The sequence below is a fragment of the Oreochromis niloticus genome, linkage group LG2 (genome assembly GCF_001858045.2).
Source record: "Oreochromis niloticus isolate F11D_XX linkage group LG2, O_niloticus_UMD_NMBU, whole genome shotgun sequence".
Lineage (NCBI taxonomy): Eukaryota > Metazoa > Chordata > Actinopteri > Cichliformes > Cichlidae > Oreochromis > Oreochromis niloticus.
Genome location: NC_031966.2, coordinates 30,810,686 through 30,828,272, shown reverse-complemented (window position 1 = coordinate 30,828,272; position 17,587 = coordinate 30,810,686). Strand labels below are relative to the sequence as shown.

The following is a 17,587-nucleotide window of genomic DNA, read 5'->3' as shown; positions in this document are numbered from 1 at the left end:
AATTTATCAGGCTGTGTGGCCTCGGCTGCCAAAATGTGTGCCCCCCCTATCTTAAATCCATATTTGCTTTGCTATCACAAAGGGTATATTTGCAAAATAAGTCACAGTATAACCAATAAGTACAGTAACTTTGGAGAGGATTTCTCCTTCACAGCAAAAGTTATAGAGGGATACAAAATTTATCAGGCTGTGTGGCCTCGGCTGCCAAAATGTGTGCCCCCCCCATCAATAATGCACATTGGCAGAGTTTTTCTTTGTAAATAAATAAATTTAAAACAACATTTAAATATATATATATCGTCTTTGTAAGTCACAGGGCTTTTCAAAATTTTGCAAGTTAGTTTTGGCCAACCTTTCGTAGGCCTACTTGACTCCGACATTGTCAAATTTTTCCAAAATCTCTGGTCACGTGGGTTTTCCTCATCAATTATGCAAATTAGCTCACGTTGTGCGCACGAACCGAAAAACAGAGTGGCTCTGAACTAACTAGAAGATTACTTTACAATTTGTTTTCGAAAATAACAAACACCACAAGAGAATGGAACCAGACGAGTACAAGATTTTGGTTGCATATAAACTGAAAGGCGAGTATCCAGCGCTTTTCACGAAGAAAGAGAAGTTTCTTCTCCGAAGAAAAGCTGCTATTTACGACATTGAAGGTAATAACAGCAACTTCGTAGCGTTTATAAATGTCATCAATACATATATATTAACACATATACAAAGGCATAATGTGTAGTCTTAATTTGCACTAACCGATTTAATTAGCTTGACCTTTCTTTGACCTAGTTAACCCCGGTTAATAGGCACATGGGCGTTTATTAAAGTAAAAGTTTTAAGGTTTGCTATTAAGAAGACAGCGTTAACTAAGAACTGTTTTTGTCCTTTTATAGCTTAACTACAATATATTACGTCGTAATTACTTTTGGAGTGGTATGTGCCACACCCTTTTACGCAGGTGTACCCACTGTTATGTCTTTATGTCTTTAAATTACATATGTGGAAAATTACGGACAGCAGGAAATTTGGAATTAAACTACTTTGAATTGATATTTGTACAAAAGATAACTCCATGATATCTGAAGGCCATTAGTTATAATGACTTTACACATCCATCACTTTGTTTAGTATCACTAATACAGTCTTGTGAGTGGCATAATCTTTTTGGCTTCTGAAGTAGTCATACTGTCATAACTATAGAGAACCAGTCCAATAGTCACCCCAAATTATATCACATACATAATTGATTCATTACATTGAAGATGTATTGTCATGACTTTTACCACATATAGACCTGTCATGGTTTAAACAGCTATAATAAACTTTTCTATTTTCTTGTTTATGTTTAGGGGAGCAGCTGTTTTACTGGCGCTACAAAGGCACAGACAAAACCATAAAGACAACGGTAGTCTGTGGGGCTGATGAGGCAAACACAATTTTTCAGATTTTCATGCCAGTCCTACTGGGGCCCATTGCGGGCAAACAAAAACAAGAGAAGCCATTTCAAAGCGGTTCTACTGGCCAGGGATGTCAGTGGACATCAATAATTGGGTGGGTACTCCAAAACAAACTCTATGTAATTCGACTACAGCTAATTTATTTTAAGAGGAACACAGCAATGTTTCTGTATCTCTCATAATAAGTTATGTAAACCTTGATCATCAACTCTTGTGTTTCTTATTGAATTGCTTTTATTTTTGATTAGGTTTCCCAATGTGCACTTTGCCAGGCAAGTGCTGCAACAATTAAAAAACCAGCGGAATACATTCCGATAAAGGTTAGTCATCGACCACAGCAAATAATCACATTTAATCACACAATGTTTTCATTGCTTAGAAACCTACTGATTATATACTTGAAAAATTATAACAGTAGACTAGCATTCTGTGTAATTTCAGTATTATTAACTTAACTATGATTTTGTTTTAAGGTCTCTCAGCCATTTGAACTGGTTGGGATGGACCTTATTGGAAAACTTACTGAAACCAACAATGGACATCAATACATATGTGTTTTTATTGATTATTTTACAAAATGGCCACAAGCATACCCTTTAAAGTCAAAATCAGCCGGGGAAGTGACAAACTGTCTCATAAAATTTGTCCACCAGTTCGAAGCCCCCAAAAGGATTCTTACTGACCAAGGCAAAGAATTTGTCAATTCTGTAAGTACTTTAGTCTTTGGCAAAAATATGTGAACTCATATTTGAATAATTTTTTGAAAATGGTTAATTTTCTGGTCTTTATAAATCTGTTTTTGAGATATTAGTATGACAGCTGTTTATTTAAATTCTTATTGTAATGTGCTTATAGTCAGTGTATATAACTTTCTTTTGCAGCTCAACAAAAGGGTTGCGGATTGTTAAAAATTAAAAGAAGCCTCTGCTCCCCCTATCACCCACAAACAATGGGCTGGTGGAGAAAATGAATGGCACCATCCAGAGGTAAATTCTTGGAGTACATGTTATACATTTATGGGGGTTCCCTTCAACCAAAACATGAATGCATGACATTAAACTATTAAAAAATGTAAATGATCTTTCATATGAATGTCTTCTATGTGCTTTCATTGTCAGAGCCCTGTGTAAAGTCGTTGGCGACCAACCAGAAATGTGGGATGAGTATCTGGATGCTGTAATGTTTGGACTCAGAACTAAAAAACAAGTGACCACCAAATACTCACCTTATTACCTAATGTTTGGCAGAGAGGCTCGCTATCCTTCCGAAATCCCAGAAGAGTTCATGGTATGTCTTTCTGTCTGTGACAAACTACACGGAAATCCCACACAACGAAACTTTTTTTAGTTTTTGAGGCACAGGCAGATCAGTTTCAATGGATGCTATGTCACCGCCATAAAAGCACTACACCACTGAATATTTTTATGGATTGTTCAAACCCTCAATAACAGTTTTCTTCATGTCCAATCAATCCCAAGATACACTGAAGCTTTGCCAGAAATACATTGTGTCTTAAAACCTTACCAAAGACACTTAATGTAAATTTTCACTGTATTTCTCAGTTCTTTTATGTATTATCTGTGTATCTTACACAAATTATAGTAATGATAGACATGTCTTTGATTCAAAGGTTGATGAGAGTGTGGAAGACATTGTGGGGCAGGAGGAGCTGTCGGAAGACATTCAAAAGCATCAAAAGCTGTTGGAACTGGTGAAGGACAATGTGGTCAAAGCTCAGGAAAAAACAAAGGGCAAAATAAAAATGATGACGAGAGATGTCGTCTTCAAAGTTGTGACAAAGTTTTAAGAGCTAACATAAGAAGTCAGCAGAGGAAAGGGGGAAAACTTGAAGCAAACTTTTTAGGCCCTTACATTATTACAGCAATCCAAGGTAAAAGTGCAGATCTTCAGGATTCCAATGGGACAATCATTCCAAAAGTAAATATTGACCAACTAAAGTTAAGCAAAGACAGCATGCCAAGAGTGCCACACCGGGGTTCAAAGAAAACAGCAGCCACATTACCAACAGCACAACCAGGTCCAGCAGCACCACAAGCTGCAGCAGCACCAGCATCTGCTCTAGCTTCACAGGCTACAGCAGCACCAGTGGCGGTAGCACCACCACCACCTCCTCCTAGAGCTACACAGCCTACAGCACCAATGGCATCACTTACATCACTATCGTTCAAACACAACATCCATCTCCAGTTCCACAAGGTATAGCAATAACGGTATCAGATCCAGAGTCAGGAGCAACAGCACAGAAAGAGAACGAACCAGCCACAAGTGCTACAGCACCAGAATATGCTACAGCTGTACAAACCGAATCCCAAACAGCAGCAGACCCAGCCTCAAAGACCATAACAGCAGACCAGGCCTCACAAACCACAACAGCAGACCCAGCCTCACAAACCACAACAGCAGACCAGGCCTCACAAACCACAACGGCAGCAGACCCATCCTCACAGACCACAGCTCCAAATGCTACAACCACACAAGCCTCAGCTCCACAGATTACAGCCCAGCAATCTACAGCACAAACCATGGAAGCAACAGTTCCACTTGTGACACCAGCCCCAGCAACAGCCACACAAGCTAGCCCTGCACCACCTCCAGCATCACCCTCTCAGAGATACACTGAACCTGTTGCAGAGAAATGTAAATAAATATAATATTTTTTATTTTTTAAAAAGGACTTTTGTTCCTATGACAGTGTTTGTTTCAGTACTCTGTAGATCATGGCATAGCAAATTTTACACCTTTAAAAAGATTTTTTTAGGTATATTTCCTAACAGAATATTTAAATTTAACAATATGTTAATGCTTTAAAAAAAAAACCTTCATGGGGCAAAACATTATAGAAAACTTGTAAAAGATGTAAGCCACATGTGTAAAATTACACAAATGAAAAAGTGAGTCCTTCAAAACTGTGAATCTTTCTTTTGTTGTTGTGGAACCCAGAATGTTAATGATTGATATTGTACATCTGATGTACACTAAGAGTGAAAAGTTTGGACACACCTTCATTTTAATGTTGCTTCTTAATTTCCTTGTCTATTTTGTAGATTCATTGTTGATTAGAACTCGAGGCATCAAAATTATGAATGGACACATATGGAGCACTAACCCTAACACAAATGATGTAGTAAACCAAAAAATATGAAAGAACCAAAATATTTTTATATCTTAGATTCTTCAAATTAGCCACCCTTTGCTTTGATCACTGCTTTGCACACTCTAGGCCTTCTGTCAGTGAGCTTCATGGGGTAGTCACATAAGATGATTGTCACTGCATGAAAAGCATGAACACACAGAAAAACACTGAATGGGAAGGTGTGTCCCTAATTTTGACTAGTAGTGTATGTTCTTCATTTTCTTCTTTTCTGAAATTGCTGTCATATATGCTGTTAGTGACATAGAATGCCCACTACAAGCAGTATATTAATGTTGTGATGATGACTGCCTGCCAGCAATAGTTCGAAAGATCAAATACTCTTTAAGAAGCTGCTTTTAACAGCCCAGAAATTGACACTCTATTTAAAGACAATAAAACTAGTTTTGGAGGAGAAAAATAACATTTTTCCAGAAATGGTTATGTAATAGTAAAGGCCACAGGTGCAAGCCTTGAGCCTGAGTATTTAAAACATATTCATGTAGCTTCAACTAAACATAATTTTAAAAATTGTTGTAATAGGTGTTTCTGCTGGAAAAAAAATTTGATAGGGGGCAAGAGCATTTCTATTGCTATGTATTTAAATTCCTTTTCTTTATTAATATGAATTTATTTAAATTTCTTTAGAGGACATTGTAAGTGTAACTTTACCCCCAAATAAAAGCAAATTTAAGTGCTCTTTTTTTTCTACAAAATACAATGTTAAACCATGTGCCCATTTTATCAGCGTCTTAAAAGTATTTACCCTGAAACACGCCTTTTGTCAGAAAACTACATAAGAAATTATGCATTTTAAATTTTGATTTACATTTAGTCCTGATGACTTGTCTCTTTTCTCATTACTTTTGTAGATATAATGGATGCCTGGGCTGGAAAGAGTCCTCACGTTCTACTCTCCAAAATTGGTGCTTACAAATTATTCTACTGGGATATCCAACAATTGGTCCGGACATGGAGTTGGAAAGTGAGGTACAGTGATCTTTACTGACAACAATGCAACTATCAGTGTTTTATTGCTTGACAACAGTTAAAAAATGTTTACATTTTGTATTCGCAGTCTATTAATGCATATCTTGCGATCATGGTGAGACAATGCAATCGCCATAATTCAGCCAAAGCAGCATTCATTGATTCATTTTCAATGACTGCCATTTGGAAGAGAAAAGCTCCAAGACTCAAGGTAGGTATCTCTAGAAGAATCTGTGTGTATTGTTTAAGTACCTCAGATCATATCCACATCCAGATTTAGATTGGATAACAGCTTATGGAGAAAGAACGAATTGAGACTGGGGTTAGTAGATGTGGATAGTTTATTAGACTTGCCAGTTCTCTTTTGTTCTCTGTTTGTCTGGTTTCCTCCTTTTTTGTACACACTCCAATCAATGCTTGATTTGAGATTTGCAAACATTTGGCTAATATCTCTTTTGAAATCATCAACACTGCTTCATCTCTTTAATAGGTACCTTTTTATTCTCAAGTGATTCATACGTCACTGTTAAAGAGGCTTAATAAAGCATTACACATTATTTTGCAGATGGCACAATGATCGCATTGAAAATGAGTGAAAATGAACTCCATGTCCAAAGAAAATCCTTAGAAAGAGCTTTATTAGTCTTGGAGGAAGTAATGTGCAAAACCACTTATAAAAATATAAGATAGTCCAGCTTCTTGCACAGTTTAAAGAAATGAGGGATGAATCATGGCTGTCACAGAGTACTTTATAAGTGGATGATATATAATATATCATAAATTGCTTTAATAAAAAAGGACTCTAAACAACATGTTATTGCATTTCTTTTTTTATGTCTGAAGTTAATATTTTTATTCTTTTGTTTCAATTTAAGATCAAACCCATGGAGCATGAAGTGATTCTGGGAATTGTAAATGAACATCATCACTGGACATTAGTGGTAAACAAAATAATTGCATTTACAATATTCATCAAATCAGTTTTATAAGAAAAATGCATGGCATGCAGATAATCTTAAGTCTTGAATTATTACATGTAATTCTCCACATAATTTTACTGTAGGTCATTTACCCACAAGAAAAGAAGTCGCTGTATCTTGATCCACTCGGAGAAACTAAACAAGGTATCCAAAATTGTTTGGAATCAACAAGGTAAGGATAACTGCTCAAATTTATTTCGACCCTTTATTAAACTCTTTGTTGCTTTTGTTATTTTGTGTTTATTATGACAATTACAAGTATGATGTCAATCAAAAATAAATGGTACTCAGAATTAAAAAACTAGCAGCAACAGGTTTAAATTTTTGTGTTCGTCTTCTGATATTGTGGTGTTATGGGTTAATTTTGCCTTTAAAGAGAAGTCTCCCCATGTTTCAATGTTTATTTGAGGACCTGATGTCTGTATGAGATGATGTTTTTACATTAGAAAATATAGCACGGGGATATTAATGTTTAGTAGTTGCATAAAGTGTTGCGGAGGTTTAGCACTAAAACATCAGACAAATGTCTAAAATAATTCCACATAGGTTATACATGTGTGAATTTCATCTTTGCTTCTCCTCCACATCTCTTCAAAGTGTACTGTGTAAGTGATTGATTTCTATATCATGGGAGAAACAGGAAAATAAAAGCACAAGTAATTGTCCACGAAAATGCGTTGTAGACTTTTAAAAAGTAATGATTTTAACAAAACAGTGTGGTCAGTGTTCTTAACTTGATGTTCAACAGACACTTAAGCTCTCCATACTGTTCATCTTTTGTGTCACCAAAATTTTAAAACATGTTATTTGTTTTATTGTACTTGTCTTTCAGGGCATTCATGCGAAAAAAAGGATGCAACGTCTCAAGATGGACTTGTGACACAGTCAAACACCCAAAACAATTGGACGCTACCTCATGTGGAGTCTTTGCATTGAAAGTACGAGTCTTAACCGTAATACATACATATATACAACAATATTGGAAATGTTGTGTTGTAATAAATGTTAATGACAGGAAAAGGAATATAAGATAATTACACAAAAAAAGAAAGAAATTGATTCACAGCAAACAAATTTCTATAAAATAACATTTACGATATTAGCCTATTTAGTCATCTTAGAATCTCTTTTTCAGTTTGCTGAAAAGATCTTGCAAAAAGAGTCAATAGACTTTCCGTCTACAAAAAGGCCATAAACACACACAGGCTGCAAATTGCCACCACTCTCCTCCTAGAGACAGGTAACTCATTTCCACAATTCAGTGTTCTGAAATCATGAATATTTCATCATGATAGCTGTAGAAACAAACCATATAGTTGTTTGAATGAAGTAATAAGTGCAGTAGGTAGTATACTCTGTGCTATTTTTTCACTTTTTAAAACAGATGACTTGACAAACATCTGTCTTTTCTGCGGCGAAGAAGAGCATGAAACTGACAACAAATGGGTAATGTCATCATGAAAGACTGCTAAATGTTATGATCAATTCCCGTAAATGAAATTTTAACATTGGGATTTATAATTATTTATTTTTTTTACAGATTCAGTGTGAGATGTGTTTGCGGTGGTTCCACCAGCTCTGCGTGAAAAGCCCACCACCAGAAGACGTGTTTATTTGTTTCGCTTGTACATAGTTGACACTAAAGGTGCACAGCTAGTGTTCTTATGGCACACATTGTTGAGAACACACATATCGACATATATATATATGTAGATGTTAAATTAAGAAGTCTAAAAAAAGAAAATGGTCTCCAAAGTTACTGTAGTTATTAGTTATACTGTGATTTATTTTGCAAATAAACTCTTTCGTGATAGCAACGCCAATGTGCATTATTGATGGGGGGGGGCACACATTTTGGCAGCCGATGCCACACAGCCTGATAAATTTTGTATCCCTCCATAACTTTTGCTTTGAAGGAGAAATCCTCTCCAAAGTTACTGTACTTATTGGTTATACTGTGACTTATTTTGCAAATAAACCCTTTGTGATAGCAAAGCCAATATGGATTACAGATAGGGGGGCACACATTTGGCAGCCGATGCCACACAGCCTGATAAATTTTGTACCCTCCATAACTTTTGCTGTGAAGAAGAAATCCTCTCCAAAGTTACTGTACTTATTGGTTATACTGTGACTTATTTTGCAAATATACCCTTTGTGATAGCAAAGCCAATATGGATTAAAGATAGGGGGGCACACATTTTGGCAGCCGAGGCCACACAGCCTGATAAATTTGTACCCCTCCATAACTTTTGCTGTGAAGAAGAAATCCTCTCCAAAGTTACTGTACTTATTGGTTATACTGTGACTTATTTTGCAAATATACCCTTTGTGATAGCAAAGCCAATATGGATTAAAGATAGGGGGGCACACATTTGGCAGCCGATGCCACACAGCCTGATAAATTTTGTATCCCTCTATAACTTTTGCTGTGAAGGAGAAATCCTCTCCAAAGTTACTGTACTTATTGGTTATACTGTGACTTATTTTGCAAATATACCCTTTGTGATAGCAAAGCAAATATGGATTTAAGATAGGGGGGGCACACATTTTGGCAGCCGAGGCCACACAGCCTGATAAATTTGTATCCCTCTATAACTTTGCTGTGAAGGAGAAATCCTCTCCAAAGTTACTGTACTTATTGGTTATACTGTGACTTATTTTGCAAATATACCCTTTGTGATAGCAAAGCAAATATGGATTTAAGATAGGGGGGGCACACATTTTGGCAGCCGAGGCCACACAGCCTGATAAATTTTGTACCCCTCCATAACTTTTGCTGTGAAGAAGAAATCCTCTCCAAAGTTACTGTACTTATTGGTTATACTGTGACTTATTTTGCAAATATACCCTTTGTGATAGCAAAGCCAATATGGATTAAAGATAGGGGGGGCACACATTTTGGCAGCCGATGCCACGCAGCCTGATAAATTTTGTATCCCTCTATAACTTTTGCTGTGAAGGAGAAATCCTCTCCAAAGTTACTGTACTTATTGGTTATACTGTGACTTATTTTGCAAATATACCCTTTGTGATAGCAAAGCCAATATGGATTAAAGATAGGGGGGGCACACATTTTGGCAGCCGAGGCCACACAGCCTGATAAATTTTGTACCCCTCCATAACTTTTGCTGTGAAGAAGAAATCCTCTCCAAAGTTACTGTACTTATTGGTTATACTGTGACTTATTTTGCAAATATACCTTTGTGATAGCAAAGCCAATATGGATTAAAGATAGGGGGGCACACATTTGGCAGCCGATGCCACGCAGCCTGATAAATTTTGTATCCTCTATAACTTTTGCTGTGAAGGAGAAATCCTCTCCAAAGTTACTGTACTTATTGGTTATACTGTGACTTATTTTGCAAATATACCCTTTGTGATAGCAAAGCCAATATGGATTAAAGATAGGGGGGGCACACATTTTGGCAGCCGAGGCCACACAGCCTGATAAATTTTGTACCCCTCCATAACTTTTGCTGTGAAGAAGAAATCCTCTCCAAAGTTACTGTACTTATTGGTTATACTGTGACTTATTTTGCAAATATACCCTTTGTGATAGCAAAGCCAATATGGATTAAAGATAGGGGGGCACACATTTTGGCAGCCGAGGCCACACAGCCTGATAAATTTTGTATCCCTCCATAACTTTTGCTGTGAAGGAGAAATCCTCTCCAAAGTTACTGTACTTATTGGTTATACTGTGACTTATTTTGCAAATATACCCTTTGTGATAGCAAAGCCAATATGGATTACAGATGGGGGGGGCACACATTTTGGCAGCCGATGCCACACAGCCTGATAAAATCTGAATCCCTCCATAACTTTTGCTGTGAAGAAACCCTCTCCAACGTTACTGTAGTTATTGGTTATACTGTGATTGATTTCGCAAATAAACTCCTTCGTGATAGCTTCGCTACAAAATGTAAACCGAGTGTAAATTCACCGGAGAGCGACGTGTTTCCATGATCGCGTCTGGTTTTACAGTATTATAGTATCAAAGTATTTTTCTAGACAAAGTATTCCCAGCAGGTTATTTCAGTGTACAGTTTAATGTAAATTGTCTTCCACACGGCACATTACAATGTCACGAAACTAATATTAAATTAATCGAGCCTGCCGTTTTCCAGCTTTTACTCTTTATTGCGTCGACTGCAGATCAGTGACAAGTAGCGTACAGAACGGAGCTGGGCAAGTGGCTCCTCCTACTTTGCGCGCTCTCGTGGATGGGGAAACAATTTTTGACGGGGGTAACTACTTTGGCACAACACCGGCTCTAAAGCTGAGCCCCTCTTTTTGCAAGGCTTTTTTTTTTAAACCAACAATAGAGCGGGAGAACAGATTGACTCCTGTAAGGCCAGCACTTTCTGTTCTTCTTTTTCTTCATCCCATTTCTATAAATCTCCAAATTATGCACTCCAAGAATGGAATCTTATGGCAGTTTGTGCAGCACTTGGAAGGCTGAATTTGGCTTTCCACCCTTGTCCCTGCTGGTGAATCTACCAGATGCAACTGCCGCACATCAATTCCTTTGGCTTTCCGTCACATTATCTCACTTCAAGCATTCGCATATTTCCACACACACAGCCACGCGCGTCCTGCCGCGAGCGCCGATAGGTTCCCGTACTGATCACCCACTCGTTCCTCCGAAAGCCCTGGAGACGGTGAGCACAGGCTAACAAGGGAACGGGGGATGAAAACAGAGTGCTGGAAGACGCAGGCTGCTGGAGGAAAAAGTATCAGGGTTGAGGATGTCTTTCCTTGGAATCAAATTGTGCATATTTTCATCTTTGCTCATAGACCAACTCCCACAGGACATCAGTATGCCAAACCAAAGGCCTGCTGTGTCTGTTTACTCTTCGCTACAAGAGAGGGGACTGAATCAAACTCATTTCAGTAAAGAGAAATTATATCTCCTTTGATATCACTGTGTGCGAAGGCAAAATTCTATCAAAGCCGCCTCGTTGAGTAGCTAAATCTTGTTCCAATACTATTCAGGAGCTAAATGCTAGCTTAACAAATACGAACTGAATACTAGCCTGTATAATGCACCAGTCAAATATAGCAAAACAGCAATAAATGTTACAGTAAAGAGTAACAGACAAGTGCCATTTGCTTATACAGGTGAATGGCAATAATTGTTAAATGGTGGCTTTGAAAAATTACAGCCTGATAGCTAATGCATACTATACCATTCACTGAAGCCTGGCACACTAACAATGGTTTTAAAGTTTGTTTATCTTCTCGCACATTCTCCAATTATATTGTCAAGAGACTAAAGAGTGTGAATCAGCACTTTTTTTCCCTTCTGTTTGACAACAGGCCCGTAAGACACGTTCGCAAGAAATAAAGACACAGAACTTCAAACAGAACTCGGTTATACAGATTCAGTCAGTGAGTCAATGCTTTGTTTTTTCCCTTCGCCCCTCTGTTTTCCCTGCCCTTTGCTGTACGTTAATTGTGTGCATGTTTATGTTGGTGAATAGATATGCGCTGACAGCCTGGCAGCCTTCGTCAGAGCACGCGTCTTTGTCAGACCACGGGCTGACTGACTGATGAGGAGGAGAGCAGCAAACTGGAAAATGAGAGGCAAGAAAAGAGGAGGAGGAGGTGCGAAGAAAGAGGAGAGAGGAGGGCGAAGTGGACAAGAGGATTTGAGAAGGTTGAATAAAAATGGCACGAAAAATAGGCCGAGTGACAAAAAAAAGTGGCTGTGGATGTGCCTGAAATGTGGAGATGAAGCAGGGGTGAAGAGGAGACCAGATTGTAGGAATTAAAGTGGGGGGAGCGTGGTGGCTCCCCTACTAAAAGGGAGTAAAGAAAAGGAAACTGTAGTTTAATAGCTACTGTAGGCGTCTGTGTTTGTGTTGCTTGTGTGCACAAGCGGGAACTGGTTTAGATGGGTGGCAGAGTGTAATAAGAAATGTGACCTATTGATTGGTTGTAGAAAGATGTCAAAGCTCTGTATATGTGTGTGTGTGTGTGTGTGTGTGTGTGTGAGAGAGAGAGTGTCGAGGGGGTTGATGTCAGGGGTGGCACGGGGACAAAATGTCTTCCTCTTTTCCTGTGAGCGTATCCAGCCACTTGCCATCACATCTTTAGCATGATTTGGCTTTGCCACGGATAAAATCAGATTATTATATGATTATGATGTGTGGTTAAGGTAACGGCGCCTGAGGGCTGCGGCGGGTTATTATGTGAGAGTGTTAAACAGAGGAGGAAGTGTGCTCCCCCAGATTGACAATCCAATTAAACGAGTGCGTGGTGTGTTAAGAGCAGCTTCAGACCACCCAGGGAAGCAACAAATAATACACGATTTCTGGCCTACATAGGCACTTGAAATCGAGGTGCTTTGATGTCTGCCTGCACAGCCAGTTGTGAAAAAGATTCTGCATGCATTATAATATACATAATACAGCTCTTATATCATCCTCTCATCTCTGTTTGTCCAAGGCTGTCGTATAAGAAAGGAGCGAGTGGATCCTCAAGCTTGGAAAGCAGATTGAAAGAGCGTGACTTGTCCTTCAAACTGCTGCAACATTTTGAATATGTGCATTATGCACTATTTAACCTACAGAATCCCCCCAACCAGTGCTTTTCTGTAGCAAGGGCCCTCTCTCATGGCTCACCTTGTCAGTGTTTCTGTGCTCGCAGCAGAAGAGATCAGAAGAGTGAGCACAGAGGAAGCCTATAGACAGAGCAAACAATTCAAATGCCACAAAGGTGATTGATTAGTTGGCCTGACCCGCGCTCCTGCGTCAATAAAATGGATCATGAAAAAGGATGAAAGAAAGGATGCTTGTGGTGTGTGTATGATGGACGCCTGATGCTACTAAAAAGAGCCCTTCATAGTGATTGAGAGCAGAGGAGGAATCTGAAACAGAGACATTATTTTTTACCCTTAATCCCTGACAGAGAGGTAATTTTTTTTACATTCAGTTTATAAGTTCATCATTCTTTAAACAATCGAGAGGGATTTTTTTCTTCTGAAACAATCCGCAGATTAGGGACGGTTCGGTTTGCTTGTCTCGGTTTTAGACGTGTGTGTTGTTCGGTTCAGGGCATGCTCGTAAAAGCCTTGCACCATTGACTCAAATGAAGGAGCAGAGGGTTTGCAGCAGCCAAGTCGTGAAAATAGTGAACGGTAAAGCGAAAGCGATAGAGGATGCGCCAGCAGCAGCATCGTTTCGGTCTGCTGTGTGAGACCATTCTGGATTTAGTGCTACCTTAGATGACCGCAGTAAGAAAGTGGTGGATAAAACTGTAACAGGTGTCGCGTCTGCTAACAGCAACACACCCAAAATTGGCTCCAATCCAGCCTTAATGCCGCAGTAGAGGTGACACAATGACATTTCCACTTTTGATACTAAATAACCTTAAATCTGTAATTGTGTTTCCAATGCTGCAGAAGTGGAAAAATAATCTTTCCATAAATAACTCACTATCAGGAAACTGAACTACTGTTTTCTGTGTTTATTTTAAAGAAGGAAAAGTCTTCTTCTCTTTATTTTGATTGTCTTTGCCTGTAATGTGATCACAAAAATACCAAAGTTATAGTCTTTTGTTTGCACAAATTTAGGGTTCACAACTTTGAGAGCCAGCTTCCTCTTTTATTTAATCAGGCAATATTCTTTTGTAAGAAGCACAGCAGAGTTAACAGATAAATACAGTGTGTGAATTTCAGTCATTTTACTCTTTATGTTCTGAACACATAGAAAGGGTCCTTAAAGATGGAGAGATCACTATATTTTAGCATCAAGAAAACGTATACTTTTAGTTAAGACGTGACAGTGAAGAACTACTTATGTAATTAGCAGGAATTTAAGGAAAAACCCATTTTAATCATTTTGTGCCAAAAAAAGAAGGAAAAGCATTTTAAATTTAGCCATATTTCTACTTTACTGTACAAAAGTCTCACCTAGCTGTAACCTAAGACTGTCACAATGACGTGCGTCATTCTTTCAGTTATGCATGCCTTAAGCATAACTGATATTGTAAACACTGTAAACTGAACCAAAAACTGCGACCCCATAAAATCATAGTATGGACTGGCTAGTGCAGACCTATTTCATATTTGATTTTAGAAGCTAAATGGGAATTATTTATGTAAAATACTTTAAAAAAAATAATTTAAAGAAATGTAAATCATAAACATAAAGTCCCTTTGCCATGTAGTGAGATTTATGCTGGTATCATAATGGAAACATTCCCAGAAGTACTTGAGTAAATGTACTTAAATACTTCAGGGATGGTAGAAGCTGCTCAGGCTGTGAAAATAGCTGCGTCACTGCTTCTGTAGGAGCTTCTAGAAGTCTGACTCTAACCATCAGTGTGCTATCTCAACTTGGAGCCATTCATAGCAGAGAACCTGGGTTTCACATGTATAAATGTGCATGTGCACAAGTTCGGACGAGAGCTAATAAAAAAGATACCAAGCCGACTGCATTCATTGTGGAATAGAATCCTGCTTTTTTAAGCCCTGACCCTCTTTGGCAACTAAAAATCAGGGTATCTCAACCTCTGCTGCACATATTCCTGAATATTCCTGTTAAATTTGTCTCTTGTCATGAGTGCAATGTGGAGTCTCTACGGTGCCAATTTTTAATTTGCATGAAAATTGCAGCCGAGCTGATTTGCACGTGTTATTAAACGAGTGGTTGTTTCACAGGCACAGGATCCTACAGATCTGACACTGAATGTGATTTAAGGTCCTCCTGAAGTATCGCCATCCTTGAAACCAGATGAAGGCACTGAGGCAAAATATGCTGGGTGAGAGAAGGAACAGATTTTATTTGCACAGAACCGAGTCGAGTGCATCCCTTATTGTTTCCTGTGAAGCCTTATGTTGCGCCACATATCCGACGCAACGTGCATGTTCCCTTTTATCTGCGTCTCGAGCTTATGTTCCTCCCCGCCTTGTTCCCTCCAATATCTGCTTGCCAGCAACCAAACCGTGTCGACCAATTTATGTGGAGACGCATTGTCCCATACGGGGCCCATCTAAGACAATCAAGGCTACCTGATGAGACCCTGGGGGGAAATGTAGGGAAGGGAGGGGCGAAGAAGGAAGGATGGAAGAGGAAAATGCACAGGAGTTGGAGGAGGGGGGTGTGGGGGAAATAGGCGCCGAAAAACAATGAGACAAAATCAGAAGATAAACGAGGCGCTATTTCAGTGGCAGGATTTATGTACTGTCAACATTACCCTCGCTATTAGGGGGAATCCAATTACTCTGCGCCTCTTCTCTCCTCTTCTTTTTCTTTGGGAGCGAGGGAATAAGGGAGCAAAAGAGTGAAGGATGAAAAGACAACAGATATGAAGAGGGAAAGGACGAGAACACCTCTGCGTGATTTATCCAATTTTCCATCACATATTTAGATATTAAGGTGAGGGAGCAGAGGAGGTTAGGGAGGACGGACTTAAAAACTGAGTTAAAGAGACGGGAAGAAGCAGAATAAACAAGAGCGCAGAGTAGGAGAAAAGAACAGAGATGGAAAGGACACGACTGAAAGCTCGTGCGAGGGAGAGCGGGGGGAAATTTTGAAAGCGAGAGAAGACGGAGAGATTTGGAAAGACAGAAGCTCCCTCTAGATTTAATTGCATGCACCTCCGCTTTTAAACGGCTGATAAATTATACATGAAGGATGCTAAGACAATAATTATGAGCTGTTTTAGTGCAAAACAGCGGGATGAGGACAGACAGACAACGGCGGAGGAGTTGGAAGACTGCAGTCGGCCAAGAAATTCTCCATGGAAAAAATCTCTGGAGAGCACGCAGGGTCCAGGAGTGGAGGAATCACAGTGCATTATCATGATATTACAGAGGCCACATGAGCCAAGCAAGGAGTGGGTAGTCTTGGTGAAGCACACGCTGAACAACACACAAAAAAGGAGCGCACACACACACACATGGATTTCTTTTCAATACAGTGCCCTCAGGTTATAGCCCCAGCAGCTTTGGCCCCTCAGATTTTTGGCTTTGTTTATGTGACCTAGCCTGCAGCGCACACGCACGCTGAGGAGGCTTGCATTTGCAGTTCGCTGTCAGTACCTCACCACCATATCCTCCTCTGAACTCCTTCTCTTTTCTCGCTCCCTCCATGCATGCCCTCTACCAGTAGAGTTTTAAGCAGCAACAATATATTCTCCCTCAGTCTCCAGATAATCATTATAAATCTCTATTAAATCCCCACCTTCTGGATGGATGGGGAGCGTCAGCCCACATCTGGCACTGCGAGTGTGTGTGTGTGACTGTGTGTGTGTGAGAGAGGTTTGAAATCTATAAATGAAAGTGTGGGTGAAAAGGAGAGGAAATGAGATAAATATGAATTGACAATCTAGCAAAAACAAAGGGATGACAGAAAATCAAACCGCACACTGTCCGTACGCTCTCTCTTCAGTGTGTGTGCGCGTGTGTGTGTCTCTCGTTGGCTACGATGTGTGTTTTCATGAGCCCTTTATCTTGTTTCGCAGGGCTCGTTCCAAAGCTGTACGGGAGCAGCCAGTGATCTCAGCAGTGCTGTTGTGCCCTTAAGCACAGCCACTTAACCCAGACTAACTCACTCACTCAATACACTCAATACCCAGTCGGGTGAAAATGGAAAGCCTGCAATGGCATGCTGCTTAACATAAAAGCTAAAAAAAAAAGCAAAAAGCAGAGAGCCGAGCTAATGCTGTGTCCACAGTCCCTGTACTTGTCATATCTGCTATAGCTGAGGATGAAAAGCTGTATTTGTCTGTCTGTGCATTTGTGTGTGTGTGTTTTCCTTAGTGGCTAGCTAGGGGCAGCGCCACAATGGATGCCTCCATCAGCTATGAGGCAGATAGCGACTTAGCTTTAAGTGCTTCCCTCTGCTTTGTGTACAAACACACGCACAAACTGGTGCGCACACACACCTACACACACACGCACACACATATTGAAATGAAAGGTCAATTTCTTGCCAAACCACTGGTCTGCCCAAGAAACCTGAATTGATTGATTTGACTCAATTGTACTGCAGGCTGAG

General features: G+C 39.4%; 2 protein-coding genes and 3 long non-coding RNA genes across 7 annotated transcripts in view; 4 read left to right on the top strand and 1 right to left on the bottom strand.

The window, feature by feature from the left end:
* tenm2a (teneurin transmembrane protein 2a) overlaps positions 1 to 17,587 on the bottom strand; it is a 223,116-nt gene that overhangs the window by 87,130 nt on the left and 118,399 nt on the right.
* Positions 1,445 to 2,353, top strand: LOC109194825 (uncharacterized). Its single transcript, XR_002056565.2, has 4 exons — positions 1,445 to 1,551; positions 1,706 to 1,777; positions 1,931 to 2,164; positions 2,339 to 2,353. It is a non-coding gene; the product is annotated as an uncharacterized LOC109194825 (long non-coding RNA).
* Positions 5,574 to 7,765, top strand: LOC109194822 (sentrin-specific protease 2). Of its 3 annotated transcripts, XM_019345679.2 has the most exons (6): positions 5,574 to 5,598; positions 5,687 to 5,809; positions 6,474 to 6,539; positions 6,678 to 6,750; positions 7,411 to 7,516; positions 7,714 to 7,765. In XM_019345679.2, exons 1-5 carry the CDS (start codon positions 5,581 to 5,583, stop codon positions 7,512 to 7,514), a joined length of 384 nt encoding a protein of 127 aa, XP_019201224.1. In that variant the 5' UTR covers positions 5,574 to 5,580; the 3' UTR covers positions 7,515 to 7,516; positions 7,714 to 7,765. The 3 variants fall into 3 exon arrangements, with proteins under 3 accessions (XP_019201224.1, XP_019201228.1, XP_019201211.1); XM_019345683.2 differs by having other exon boundaries at positions 7,411 to 7,758; XM_019345666.2 differs by having other exon boundaries at positions 6,662 to 6,750; positions 7,411 to 7,758.
* On the top strand, positions 7,761 to 8,395 carry LOC112842076 (uncharacterized). Its single transcript, XR_003213694.1, has 3 exons — positions 7,761 to 7,818; positions 7,963 to 8,024; positions 8,119 to 8,395. It is a non-coding gene; the product is annotated as an uncharacterized LOC112842076 (long non-coding RNA).
* Positions 10,861 to 14,635, top strand: LOC106098277 (uncharacterized). Its single transcript, XR_001224453.3, has 3 exons — positions 10,861 to 11,474; positions 11,901 to 11,972; positions 12,065 to 14,635. It is a non-coding gene; the product is annotated as an uncharacterized LOC106098277 (long non-coding RNA).

Coding starts and splice junctions, on each gene's coding strand:
- LOC109194822 (XM_019345666.2), top strand. Junction 5,810..6,473: donor GAAAAGCTCCAAGACTCAAG/GTAGGTATCTCT, acceptor TTTCAATTTAAG/ATCAAACCCATGGAGCATGA. Junction 6,751..7,410: donor AATTGTTTGGAATCAACAAG/GTAAGGATAACT, acceptor CTTGTCTTTCAG/GGCATTCATGCGAAAAAAAG.